The 13,155-nt window shown below is 48.1% G+C and overlaps 7 protein-coding genes across 7 annotated transcripts; 1 reads left to right on the top strand and 6 right to left on the bottom strand.

Moving 5' to 3' along the window:
* Positions 1-278: 278 nt before the first annotated feature.
* Positions 279-1,382, bottom strand: LTR64_002162 (uncharacterized protein; the record flags this gene model as incomplete). The annotated part of the gene is made up of 1 exon (XM_064896535.1): positions 279-1,382. One exon carries the CDS (start codon positions 1,380-1,382, stop codon positions 279-281), a length of 1,104 nt encoding a protein of 367 aa, XP_064755485.1.
* A 513-nt stretch (positions 1,383-1,895) lies between these two features.
* LTR64_002161 (uncharacterized protein) lies at positions 1,896-3,401 on the bottom strand (the record flags this gene model as incomplete). The annotated part of the gene is made up of 1 exon (XM_064896534.1): positions 1,896-3,401. One exon carries the CDS (start codon positions 3,399-3,401, stop codon positions 1,896-1,898), a length of 1,506 nt encoding a protein of 501 aa, XP_064755484.1.
* A 2,429-nt stretch (positions 3,402-5,830) lies between these two features.
* LTR64_002160 (uncharacterized protein) lies at positions 5,831-6,880 on the bottom strand (the record flags this gene model as incomplete). Its single annotated transcript, XM_064896533.1, has 2 exons — positions 5,831-5,929; positions 6,020-6,880. The coding sequence occupies 2 exons, from the start codon at positions 6,878-6,880 to the stop codon at positions 5,831-5,833; spliced, it is 960 nt and encodes a 319-aa protein (XP_064755483.1).
* Positions 6,881-7,179: 299 nt separating this feature from the next.
* LTR64_002159 (uncharacterized protein) lies at positions 7,180-8,163 on the bottom strand (the record flags this gene model as incomplete). Its single annotated transcript, XM_064896532.1, has 1 exon — positions 7,180-8,163. The coding sequence occupies one exon, from the start codon at positions 8,161-8,163 to the stop codon at positions 7,180-7,182; it is 984 nt and encodes a 327-aa protein (XP_064755482.1).
* Positions 8,164-8,465: 302 nt separating this feature from the next.
* On the bottom strand, positions 8,466-8,712 carry AAT2_2 (Aspartate aminotransferase, cytoplasmic; the record flags this gene model as incomplete). The annotated part of the gene is made up of 2 exons (XM_064896531.1): positions 8,466-8,614; positions 8,664-8,712. 2 exons carry the CDS (start codon positions 8,710-8,712, stop codon positions 8,466-8,468), a joined length of 198 nt encoding a protein of 65 aa, XP_064755481.1.
* Positions 8,713-8,762: 50 nt separating this feature from the next.
* AAT2_1 (Aspartate aminotransferase, cytoplasmic) lies at positions 8,763-9,347 on the bottom strand (the record flags this gene model as incomplete). Its single annotated transcript, XM_064896530.1, has 2 exons — positions 8,763-9,040; positions 9,086-9,347. The coding sequence occupies 2 exons, from the start codon at positions 9,345-9,347 to the stop codon at positions 8,763-8,765; spliced, it is 540 nt and encodes a 179-aa protein (XP_064755480.1).
* Positions 9,348-10,557: 1,210 nt separating this feature from the next.
* On the top strand, positions 10,558-11,928 carry LTR64_002156 (uncharacterized protein; the record flags this gene model as incomplete). The annotated part of the gene is made up of 2 exons (XM_064896529.1): positions 10,558-10,767; positions 10,816-11,928. 2 exons carry the CDS (start codon positions 10,558-10,560, stop codon positions 11,926-11,928), a joined length of 1,323 nt encoding a protein of 440 aa, XP_064755479.1.
* Between the last annotated feature and the right edge of the window lie 1,227 nt (positions 11,929-13,155).

The following is a 13,155-nucleotide window of genomic DNA, read 5'->3' as shown; positions in this document are numbered from 1 at the left end:
GCAAGCGCTTCGTTCGCATCGAATCGGGTGTTGTCAGCTTTTGGAAACCTGTCGTAGCTTGCCGAGCGGGCTCGCCTCCTGGACACTGGCCGTGACACTGGTTGTGATCTAGGACTTTCTGTGTCTGGAAGTGTCACTATTCGGCTCGTCAAGCTTGGTAGATCATCTACATCGTCGTGATAGATAGCCTCCTCTTCGATGCCAGCAGGGTCATCGTCATCGTCTGTGACATACCACTCTAGCCTTTTCTGGATGTTCTCTCCAGCTACACCCACAATTTATCGCTTGTTCTCGAGGTACGAGACGATATGATCGATCTGCTCTGCCTCAACACTGCCTGGTTGTGCCCTGTGATACAAGGCACTAATTGTGACTTCGTTGATTTGATCTCGAAGCTGATGTGCAAGTGTGTAGGCGCGATTGAGTGTTTGAGACGTTGCCCAATCTACGCTGATGTGGTCAAAGGCCCAGATCTCCATCAAGCGTGGATTCTTCGTGTCGAGCAATTGGATTGTATCATCTCTTGGTACCTCTCTTGATGTCGTAGCCGAGTCTGCATCGAACTCAGGCATATGTCCCAATCTTCCTGAGGTGTGCATACCTAACAAGTCATCTAGCTGATTTTGAAGTCTTACATGGCTGGCTAACGTAGACTTCAACTTTGCGTCCAGCCTGTCTCGTACTAGCTCTGCAGCGTCGATTTTGTCAGACAGAGTTGGTTCAATGGCTCCATCTTTATTCCGCTTTCGTAATTCAGGATGCGCCTTTTGCGTCTGCGCTGTCTGATCCTTTTCCTCAGAATTAGTCATGTGGAAGTTCAAGCTTTTCAGTTTCTCAATTCGAGATGCAAGTGGCTTGTTAACCTCGTTTGTGAATGTAGTGCAGAGCCCAGCGTTAGCCGGGCGAGGCTTTTCGTGCTTGATCCAGGAATTATCACTACAAAGCGGTGTAGTGGGACTTGAAAGGGTATGGCTCTCGACAAGTTCGCCCGGTGAAGTCTTGCGCTCCCAAAACGATCTCTTACCGTTCAAATCGAGCTGGAGCCATGGTGTAGTATCAGTATGTTTGAAAACATCGTCTGTTTTCTCAGCAAGGCGTGATGCTGGTTGAGAAGCATCTTTTTGGTGTCGCAGGCGCCATCGGAAAGCGGATGGTTTTCGCAAGTTATGTCCACCTTCATTTCCTAACCTCAACAGCTCTTGAGGGATCGAGCTCACCGTATCGGTCACTTCAACTTCTACTTCAGTTGATGTGTTATGAAAAATCTGTTCGAGAGCAGCCTTTAATTGCTCGGTCATTCCAGAATTTTGATCCGGCTGGTCATTGGAGATGTCGGTCTCGCCGACTCCAGTCGCAGTTTCAGGCTGTTTTTCAGCTGCCATCTCGCATACAATCACTTCGACCTAAGCAAGCAGCAATCAAGAAAGCAAGATTTAAGTGCACTGAGCTGCGGGTGTCCACCAGAGAGACCACTGTTTCTGCACGAGAACGTGCTGAGATAGTGGCTGTATCTTTGCAGCTGCCTGAGAGCTGGATCTGAGTAAGTGGAAAGAAATGGTAGAGCTCGGATTGCAGATGAAACTAGGCTCGTGTATGCAGCGTCAGATAGACAACAAAGAAGTTGGAGTTGTTCTCACCGACTGACGTAGACTTACACCGGGAGAACGCTAGCGACAAAGACAAGTGGCCGAGTGCGAAGTCTTGGGACAAAGAAAGTTTCTGGAAAGGATACCCTAGAAGCAGACAGGTACTCATACAGTTCTGTCTCATTTGAGCAACATATCCTGCCTCATTAGACGCAGTTGAAGACAAAGTTGTACCAAGGAATGGATACCTGCTTTCCCAGAAAGTCCCAGATATACTGTAGGATAAGTTGTGGTTCCGGACTCGAAATCTTAGAATGTGACCTGCTCAGTCATGGCTTTGATTTGCTCCATCAATGTGCGAAGTTCCTCATTATCTTTAGCACTGATTGCGATGTCTGCGAAGCTTTCGCCTGCAAACTTGTCCTCGTACCACGCAAGAAGACACATTTGTCCGTCTTGAAATTGTGTCGACCACTCTTGAATAAATTCGTCTCTTGTTGCCTTTGTTGTGATGCCGAAAGAGCTAGCGCAATCAAAGCCACGGTTGGTGAAGTGTTTGCGAAGAAGTGGCAAGCACATTGATCCAGACGTCCTCACATTTACATCAACGATGCTGAAAGACAGACTCTGTTTCAGAGTGTCACCAGAAGACTGTGTTTGAAGGATGTCCGTACCCACAGGTCCAACGTATCCATGACTGTGAAGCCATGTAGCGACCTGATTCATGATCGGGCTGAATCTATCTTCAAGTTGATTCTGTTGAGAATAGGTAATGGTCGAGCCAATCCACGAGCTGTTTTCGTCAATCATTTGTTCTGAAGTGCCCAGATAGATAGAAGCACCATCTTCACAAACGAAGAATGTAAGACCATGGTTCGCGATGGGATTCACGACCATGTCGCTCAGTAGTATGGTCGCAGGCTTTAGCGTGTGGTTGATAGCGGTCACCTGAGAGAACAGCTTTCTGAGTAAGCCAGATGAGAGCTGCTCAATAAGTTCATCGCGTTCCTGGTCAGTATTGATGATCCAAGTTCCAGCGCCAGCAAAAGTCTGCTGGTTCTTGGCAACGAAAGGTAGGGAACGACCACGAACAGCCTTTATGACCTTCCGTACTGACTGTTGCAGCCAAGTTGATCGTGGGCCGGTGCAACACTCCGGCACGAAAGGTGAGGAGTCATCCTTGCACGCTGCACAACAATCTTGGCGATCCGCACAATATCCTTCGAGCTCGACAATATCACAACGAGGTGTAGGTAATCCAGAACGTGCAAGTGCCTCTTTCGTGTTCAGTAGCCAGTGGATCTCTGGGTCGCAAGTCAAAGGATAACCATCCAGAGCATCTAACACGAGTTTGCTAGCTAAAACATCGACACCATGTTTCTCGAGATCGATATGTTCTGGTCCTGGGCAAAACACGAGAGCAGGTCGCTGATTGTTGTTTAGCACGGCTATGGTTCTTTTCGCTTCCTGCTCGTCGTGATGAATTTGCTCGTCGGATAGATTGACATTGAACAGGAAAACCCTAGTATTGCCAGCGATGAATGCCTCCCTCTGAGGGATCAATGAGAGGTATTTTGAGGCAAGTGAGTATTTGAGCTTGTCGTTCTCACGAATTAATTCTTGTTGAGGTAGTGAATTGAAAGGGCTGTCCTGGTAAAGATACTTTATATTGCGGGGAAAATGCTGATTGAGTTCGATCGCTGAGCTTGTCCCACAAAGAACTTGCCCGATACGCTTTTTACCAAGACTAGGACCGGTGCGAGCATAGAGGTCCGTGAGAGTTGTATCGAGGGTAATTGTGGGGAGGTCCAGCATCATGCCTGCTTCCGCTATTGCTATAGTAATTTTCTTCAATATGCGAAGCTGGGATTTTGTGATTTGTCCTTGTGACGTCAAAAGGCCTAGAAATTGGCCCGCAATGAGGCACAGTTTGAAGACGTGAGCTTAGGAATTGCAGCTGTGAGCCACGACAACCAGTATAGCAGGCGAAGTTATTGCAGCGAGGTAAAGTACATTTCCGCGTGATGGTAAGCAAGAGCGAGCGCTCACTTTGCTGTGATTTGCATTGAATCGGCTAGACACCAGGTGATAATTTTGCTACTGCACTGTCAACACCTCAACTAGATGCGCCGTCGCACGAGCAAGAACTTGGAGATTCTGATCAGCAGAGATTGTTCAGAGCGGTGTGCCGGGTGGACGAGAGAGACACTTTTATGTCAAAAATGACGAAAACGTCACAAAATTGAAGTGATTGAATGCATTCGCACACACCAATACAGCAATTGCTCCAGAGTAGTGTCGCCTTATTTCTCAGTCTGGAACAGGACGGAGTAGCTTGGCGGTTCTAGATTCGTTGCAACGTCAAATTCTTCAGGTGGTACGACAAAAGGACTCAAATTCGATGTCCGAGGCTGTGTCAGGGAAAGGCCCGTACTTGTCCTGTTTGTGAATCGACATCATTTCAGTCAACACGTCTACAATGCACAAGCCATTGACAGTGATCCGCGGTCATGCTTGCGGACCAACCTCAGGATAACGACGCTTCCGGTCAACAACAATACAGACATACCACCATCCAAGCCCTGAATCTAGCGAAGTACTAGAGATGACAATTCTTGCAAGAATTTTGACCTCTGAAGCCTGTCTCAAAACTCCGGGAAACAGATTCTCAACGTAAGGCCTCAAACTAGGCGAAGAGGACTTCCTCACCAGAGCTAAGCTGAATAAGTGACCATTGAAGATATCCGAGTGCTGTAGGATTTGCATGGACACCTACCCTCGGGGCACAAGATTCTGCAAGATTTCTGTGAAGACAAATGGCCGCAACTTGCGGTTCTCGGAGGGCAGTAGACTCGAGAGCAAACTTTTCTGGCTGCAACAGGTGCGAAATACATCGGCAGAGCCATGATTTGTGGTGTGAATCATGATTCCTGCAATATTAGTGCAAGGCGCGTGCACGCATAGTCATTAATCCTTGGTGATAATAGCTTGACTAGAAGCCCTAATCCTCTCTAATCATGTGAGTAGCTTTTTCTGCAACCATATACATGGGGCCCTGGTTATGTATTAGCTTCGAAATGGCAATATCAAGCAGACCAATAAGAGGCTAACGTACCTGAACATGGGTATCAGGAATGACTGGCATGATGCTAGCATGAATGACTCGCAAACCTTGAACACCATACAGCCGTAAACAATTATCGACAACACCACTGGACGCCTCGTGCAGCATGGCGCACGTTCCTGATGCAAGCCATATTGGCAAAGCAACGTTGCGGATTAGCTAGAAATATGAGCCTCCTAGACGATGACAAGAATTCGAGAACGTACTTGAGAATATCTTCGTCGCTTTGTACAGACGGTCCAGGGGCGACTTCGCCGTGATTTGGACCAATGATCCAGGGTGGAGCTAGGGGCTGTGGGCGAAAGTGTTTGGTCGATAAGGGAACTGATATGCATTGCATTTTGGTGAATTTGACTAGTCATCCTCGGAGGGCGTTGAGAAAGCTCATCAACACACTGTGCTATCTCAGCTATCGAAGCATCTGTCTTGATGAGGTCCAACAGTTCCCTGTTTGAACCATCACTATTGTGCTTCAGCGACAGGACGAGCGTGTCGAGCAGATCACTCTTCGCACGTAGCTCTTCCATATCTCCTCTGGTTACAGTTCGGGTATCTTGCTGCTTTCCATAAAAACATTCCTTCAATTTATCGATGCAAGGTTGACAAGGAGATAGACCATCACACTGGACATATCTGTAAGTTTGAAGATTAGGATTTTCCAATAAAGGACCTTTGTCCGTGCTAAGCAACACGATTCACAAGCGGTCGTAACCTTCTTTCGAGGCGTTTGCGCAGCGTTCGCTCCGTTAGAGACTTGCATAGCGATGGCTGAGGTGGTTCATTCCGAGACGAAGCAGCCGAGGATGAAGACACAAAGTATTTCGGAACTAAAGTAGCATCAATGATGATTCTGGGTTACTTCCTAGCAGTCTCTTGCGTTTTCAAATTTCTCATTATGGCCAGTAATACAGGAATTAGCTCTATCCATAGAGTATAGCAAGAAACTTGAGGAGAAGGATGTGCCAATCCGTTACTCTAGTGAGTGTGCTCACTGCCGGCCTGAGGCAGTTAAGTACGAAGAGTCAACGTTGCCGAATCATGACCGACTGTTCTGCGATCAACGAATCTCACACCAAATTGTTGTTTTTCGATGTGCTTTTGTGGATCGACAACAATTCAACTACAATCTTCTTCTGTCGAGTATGGCTTGTGCTGAAGTGGTCAAAGATCTGGCAGTAGATGAGGTGGTTGCGCCATTAACCTTCTTATCTGCTCGACCCTTTGTCAAGGTTAGCACAGTTGCGTGCGCCCACAAGCGAGGCAGAACTTACGTAGCAAAACATCCAGCTGACGACAACGAAGTCCTCACCAGTGTCGGAGATAGGCCACGCCAGAACGCTTTGACACCACCTTCTTGCCACGTCTTGGCAACTGCCATCCGAGCACTTCGATACTGAGCTGCCTCCCCGAAAGCGTCTCCTTGCAACCTCGTTTTTATGACATCAATTGGAAAACTACCCACCCAAAAACCGATTCCACCCAATGCACCACAAGGAATGGTTTCCCATACCGTCAAGTCACTGCGCAGTTTCCCTTGTAACGTGCATAGCCCAGTCATGCTGGCCTCGAACGCAGCGAAGTAACAGCCAAATGCCTGAATTTCCTTTACAAGAGCTACAGGATATGCTTTGAAGATTCCCCGTATTCCAGCTTGCCTTACTATGGCTTTGATGCATTCCACTGGTCCCGAATATAGCCTACCTGCTCCATGAGGTTGAAGCTGGAGTCTTGTGCGAATGTGCTCGACCGGAGAGGATATCAAACTGTTGGAGGCACCAGCGGCACCACCACAAATATAGCTTTGAACGACCGAAGGTTGGTTATCTTTGGCCAGAGTCCGTCGCAAGCTGTGAAAGGTGGCGAATTGGATACCAACACACACTCCAACACCAGCAAAAGGGACAGCTGCGCCTTTGTAGAATGCACGTGGCCCTTCATAAACCCAGATGTCCTTCGCTGTTTTCAGGACATTGCTGGAGTTGGACGTTTGCAAACGAACACGAATGAGGTCGAAAGGTTGACCAAGTAATACAGATACCACTCCTCCGATGGCTCCTGCTAATGCATCTGTGCCTGATATGAGTGGTACTCTGGCTGGTATCGAAGCAGTGCTTAGTCGTCCGGCATACAGCTCTGTCTCTCGTGTCTCAAGTGCGCCACTCGCTTGCATCGCTAGGTGAATCAATGATATTGAAGTCTTTCTGGTCTATGCCAGAGTATTCAGATGCACGCCTACAGTGATGACTGATTGAATGTTAGACACTACCAGTCAGGGCGACACACGCCCGGCCTGAGCATGTGCCGCTTTGCTGACGGATTACAGCGTCGACTCCGGACATATCGGCTTGCTTCCGATCTCTTGCTACTTCTCCGGAGAGACAAAAAATCCTTGACATGGATTGCACAACCGGGGAAATCTTGAGGTGCAAAATCGGCACAACGAGCCGGTTCGTACGAATTGGCTGGCCGTCAACGCCAGTACAGCGGACATGACGGCTTTGTGATCTGCCATGCATGATCAAGCACTTCTACAATCTCCTCTGGCAATGACCCTTGCTCAAGGTCGTTCAGGTTTGACTCCAGCTGTGTCAGAGAGCTTATACCAATGACGACGCCATCACCACCTTCCTTCATGTTCAACTTGCTATGATGTACACACCAGCGGAAAGCTATCTCTAGCAGAGACAAGCCATATTTTGTTGCAACGGGCTCGATCAATTTCAGTGCCTTGAAATTGCTGTCCTTGAAATACCTTTCACGATACATTCCGCCAATTCGTGGGTCAGTCTCTGCGAATCGACCCTCCTGAGGCACTTCCTTGTTCTTGTACTTTCCACTGAGAACTCCTCCAGCAAGCGGGTTGTACACGACTATGTCGATGCCATACTTTCGGCAGCAAGGGACCAACTCCTCCTCAATTGCCCTTGTCAGCGCATTGTACATAGCCTGGTATACTGTCGGTTTGACCCAATTGCGCTGATTTGCGATGTTCCAGATTTCAGCTACCTCCCATGCAGCATAGTTGCTCAGACCAAGCTTTCGAAATTTTCCTTCCCTATACATGTCATCACAAGCTTGTAATGTCTCCTCGAAGGGTACTGATCGATCTGGTGCATGGAGATAAAATATTTCAACTTGATTGGTGCCCAACTCTTGCAGACTCGTGGTAAGAATCTGTTTAATGCTTGACTTCGAATGTATCCCAGGCTCTGTTGGATAGCATTTTGTTGCAAGGAGGAGCTGCCTTTCCTTCCAATTTGCAGCTCTTGTAAAGCTCTCCTGTAAGCCATCGACATATGTACGAGCTGTATCGACCTCACTGTACCCACGCGATTGATAGTAGTCCAAGCATCGGTTGTACTCAGTCAGAGATGTGATCCTAGAACCATGAAGCTCTGATTCTGGTGGGCCAAAAGTGAGAAGTCCTAAGATGACCCTTGGCTTTGTGGGCATTATTGTGCATGACGATGATATGTACGATGGATACGTCTCTTCTCACAGCGAGATGTTTGTTGCTAAGTCTCTCAGCCACTCTTCAAGTGTCAGCAGATCTTAGACTCTTGTACAAGTCTCGAAACCGTCATCAACCAAGCCCAGCGTCATTCGCTGAAGTCGGAGCTGCCAAGACGCTACGGCAACCGATGCCATTGACCTCAGAAGACTGGACGTTGTCCTCCTTGAGGATGTTTCCATGTCGTTGGCAGCGGCCACATGAACGTTGAAATGGCATCTGAGCATTATCACTTCCAACCTATCTACAGTGTGGCAAACAGCCTTGACCCAGACTCTTGCTTTTCAGATTGTCGCAATACGTGCGCGATTGCTCTAGCCACATACTCAACGTTGGAATCATTCAGACCAGCTATCGATATTCGTGAGTTCTCCGCCATATAGATATGGTAGTCTAACAGGAGGTCAGTCTCAACGCCAGGAGAAGTGCCAAGTCAGCTTACCTTGTAATGCCTTGACCACTGCTGGTGAAAGGCCGAGAAAGCTAAACATTCCCGATTGACTGATGATATGTTTCCAGTCACCAGGTGCACCTATGCTTGTTAGTTGTGTGCTGCTTGCCGTGGGATCAACTGACTGTTGGCGAGGAGCGCATCGTACAGGGCTTGCCTCATCCCTTCTATTCGACTACACATAGTGGCCAGGTCTTTCTTCCACATACTTGTCAGTCCCTCATCGTCCAGAATCGTGCTCGCAATCTTGGCACCATAAGCAGGAGGATTTGAAACTTCCGAGCGCTGTAGCTGCTCAAGTACAGACTCTGTGTTGCCTGCAACATCCGAGCCGTGAGTCACGAAAAACGTGCAACCAACTCGTTCTCCTGCAGGAAGTTAGTGTTTTCACACACATTAACATATTGAAATACCATAAAGTCCCATATTCTTCGCAAATGAGACTGATACAGCAGCTTCCATGTCAAGCTCATTGACAAAGTAACGGATTGCATACGTGTCGTTATCCAGGTCGCCAGAGTTAAAGCCAAGATACGCAGCGTCGAAGAATGGGAAGAGTTGTCGTCGCTTCATAATATTACCTATCTCCTGCCACTGTTCCTTTGTTGGATCGCATCCTGTTGGGTTGTGAGCGCAAGCATGCAGAATGACAATCGAGTTTGGTTCGGCGGTCATTAGCATATCTATATACGACTTCATGTCCAGGCTTTTCGACTCAAAGTCGTAGTACTGAAATGTGCGACACTGGAAGCCCAAAGTCTTGAAGACTAAGTGATGGTTTGACCATGTTGGTTCTGGTATCCATATCGTCGGGCTGAGAGAGCTAAATCGCTTGATGCAAGCACCCGCTAAATGAAGACCACCTGTACCAGAAAGACTCTGACAGCTTGCGATCTGTGAAGACACTCTATCAAAGCTTCTTGCACCCAGCACGAGCTTCGGCACAGCCTTCCTGAATTCTGGTAGTCCGAGAATTGGTAGATATTCATGGTTTTGCTTTTGACAATGAACACGTCTTCGTGCCTCGACTACTGATGGTAAAATCCACGGTTGGCCAGCCTCGTCTCTATAGGTGCCTTGACCTAGATTGACCTTGACTGAAGCTGGATCGGCATTATATTGAGCTGTCAAAGCAAAGATTGCGTCCTTAGGAATTCGAAGAGCTGTAGCAAACGCAGATTGAGCCATCTTTAGTGGTATGGTAAGTCTCATGGGCCAATATGAAGGTGAGTGTTACTGCCATCGAAGTGTGCTATAGCACGCGCTTGTGTTGATATCTGCCCTGGAAGACGGGCTTTTTGGTAATCATTACCGATTCGTGAGCCGTGAAAAACGAACATCCCGCGAGGCATATCCCGAACGGCAAAACCTTCCTTTGGGCTGCACAATAGCAGAGCTTCAAGTCACTCAAGCCTAGAGCGCAGCAGGTCATTGCATGAGCAACCTCCAGAACGAAGGATGCGGTAAATCGTGCCTGCGGACAGCGAGATAAGATTTCCCGAACCTTAACCGCGGCTCCTCAACCGTAAGCCCACCAAAGGATGCCCTCCTCAGACGTGGCGACCATCAACAACTTCCGAGCACGTAACACAAGATGACCGTAATTCATCGTGATGCTTGCATGAAGAGTGGCAATCGAGTGCCATAGCTTCCAGAATGGAAAAGCACGCACTTTCCACCACCACGCACAACCTATCCGCTGTAGAATTTGGAAATAGCATTTTGGCTCGTGCCGCCGTGCCTACCGTCGGATAAAGGTATTGTAATTCAGAGACGCAACATTATTCATGCCACATCAAACATAAAGACTGTTCTACCACAAGAGCGTTATCTCAGTATCGTGCAACGACCTTTCCTCATTTAAAACAGCCAAAAAACAAAGACAATGACTGCTAACAAGTCAGAACCAATAATAATCCTTGGCTCTGGGACATGGGGATTGTCAACGGCTCTCCATCTCGTCAATGAAGGGCACTCAAATATCACAGTCTTTGACAGGGCGTCCGAGATACCTTCGAGGTACTCTGCTGGTTATGACATCAACAAGATAGTACGACCAGAATATGAAGATCCTTTCTACACAGACTTGGCGCTTGTGAGTCCATCCACTTTCAGAGGAGATAAGAGTACTGACTGCATCTAGAAAGCCATTCAAGGTTGGAAGACGCCACTTTTCGGTCCATACTTCCACAAGACAGGATATGTAGTGGCAACATCAGGCCGGGCACCACAGAAAGCCATCAAACATCTAAATGAAGCGCTTGCGTCAATAAAAGACCATCCGGTTTTCAAGTCGCATATCACACCCCTCAACAAGCCGCAAGACTTCAAAGATCTCTTTTGGCAATTCCGTGGGCCAGTGACTGGATTTTCTGGATATCTGAACCGATTTGCTGGATACGCACATTCTGCCAATGCCATGAAAGGCGTACATCATCACCTAGCTGGTCGAGGAGTTAAATTTGTGCTTGGGCCAGAGAATGGCAGGGTTACAAAGCTCGTTTATGACACAAGTAAAGCACGACGATGTGTTGGCGTCAGGACAGCTGACGGACAGGAGCACAAAGCGACCTTGATCGTTTCGTGTCTTGGAGCGTACCAAGCAGAACTCATCCCAGACGTTGGAAAGTTCAGCGTGGCCAAGTCATGGTCAGTGGCTCATGTTCAACTGACTGAATCCGAATGTGACTTGCTTCGAGGTATACCTGTCATCAACGTCAGAGATCTAGGCTTCTTCTTCGAGCCAGATCCTGCCACAAGATTGCTGAAACTCTGCCCACTTGGAGCTGGGTATATCAACACAGACAAGAAGACTGGTATCTCGTTACCACCATTGAACAATCTACCACCACCACAGGACTATATACCGGCTGAGGACGAGGCAAAGTTGAGGCAGCTGTTGAGGGAAACACTACCATGGCTGGCTAATCGACCTTTTGTAGATCAGAAGATCTGTTGGTTCGCCGATACTGCAGACTCCGAGTTCTGCGTCGATTTTGTGCCAGATACAGATCGTTCACTCATCGTATTGTCAGGAGATTCAGGTCATGGCTTCAAGATGATGCCAATCGTTGGGTCTTGGGTGCTGGACTTGTTGAAGGATGGCCATCAGAAGATGAAGAGGTGGCAGTGGAAAAAGCCTGAAGGTGAGAATATGGCAGCATGGGGTGATGCTGTATCGTGGAGAATTGGCACGACAAGGGAGATTGGAGATGTTGTACAGGAGCGTGATCGTATGATTCGAGCTCGCTTGTGATGTGGCGTGAAGAAAGTTCCCTCTCGCTCCGAATTCAGGTAGACAAATATCACAAATTAGCGCATCGATCTTTGGAGAAATTGCTTGACCCATTAGAACACATCACTCTGAGCAATACTGACAATGAGCACGGCTACGTAGCACGTCGAAGATGTTCACAAAGCGGGTTTATTGAGCATACCCAACTCTGCGGAATGGCTGTGCACAATCTGCGATCGACAAGAGCGTCAATATCAATGTCAAAATTGTATGTTCCAGCTTCGCGGATATCTGTGTACTATTGTCCTGTACTCAATATGCACAGCTTGAGCGTTGTGATTCAGGAGCAGCAGGCTAGTGAAAGAGCATCAAACCGATTCTGGTCAACGATCACCAAAGGTTTCTCGAATCGTGCATTTCCAGCTGAAGCAAAACTGCATCCTAGCAATCACTGTTGAATGATTAATCGCACCTTTTCAATTACACGTCTGGTATCAGCTCTTCCTCAGTGTCTTATGGCTGTGAAGTAATCTGTATCGTGTCACGTGGGGATCACCCAAGGCGTCCTCCAGATCGCCGTGAATCACACCAAAGCGAAGGGCCGCTTTTCGTGACCCCCACGTGCGTGTAAGAATAGAAGAGGCTTCGATCGCTGGCAGACATTGTCCGAGCGCCTGAACTTCGGTCCAATTCGCTGCCAAGCTTCGCTGTTGCCAGTCCGAAATTATGTGGTCAAGTTGTCGGCTTCGGCTTCCGTTATCACAACTTACCGACCTCTCCTCCGTCGCACACTTGCACAATCATGCGATAGGCAGTAGGCTGTTTCGAACAGTACTCAGGTCCTTTCAATGTCGGAAACACAATGTCTTCCGAGCGACCAGAGCGTCGGCAGAATGTGAATCGGAAGCGTGCCTCTAACGCGTATGTCCTTACAGTCAGGCTTGTTATTCGAGTCGCTGACCTGCCATAGTTGTCAGCGTTGCCGACAGCAGAAAATACGGTGCTCCGGATGTGTCCCATGCGAACAGTGTTCGAAGAGAGAACTGCCATGCCATTTTGGTGATAGATCGTCCAAGGTATTGGTGTCCCGAGAGTGAGCTACATAACTGGCCGAGACGAGGCCGGTACTGATGGAACAGGTTCATCCACGATCTCGAGCAGCGTGCACATGCAGCTCAGCACCTTCCTTTCGCTCCACCACCCGGACATAGTTTCGATTTCAATCAGCCTCTAGAGCAGCCTGGTCAT

Source organism: Lithohypha guttulata (assembly GCF_036872675.1).
Source record: "Lithohypha guttulata strain CCFEE 5908 chromosome Unknown scaffold_2, whole genome shotgun sequence".
NCBI classification, from domain to species: domain Eukaryota; kingdom Fungi; phylum Ascomycota; class Eurotiomycetes; order Chaetothyriales; family Trichomeriaceae; genus Lithohypha; species Lithohypha guttulata.
Note: the sequence above shows the minus strand (reverse complement) of the source record. Positions and strands in the feature narration are given on the sequence as shown.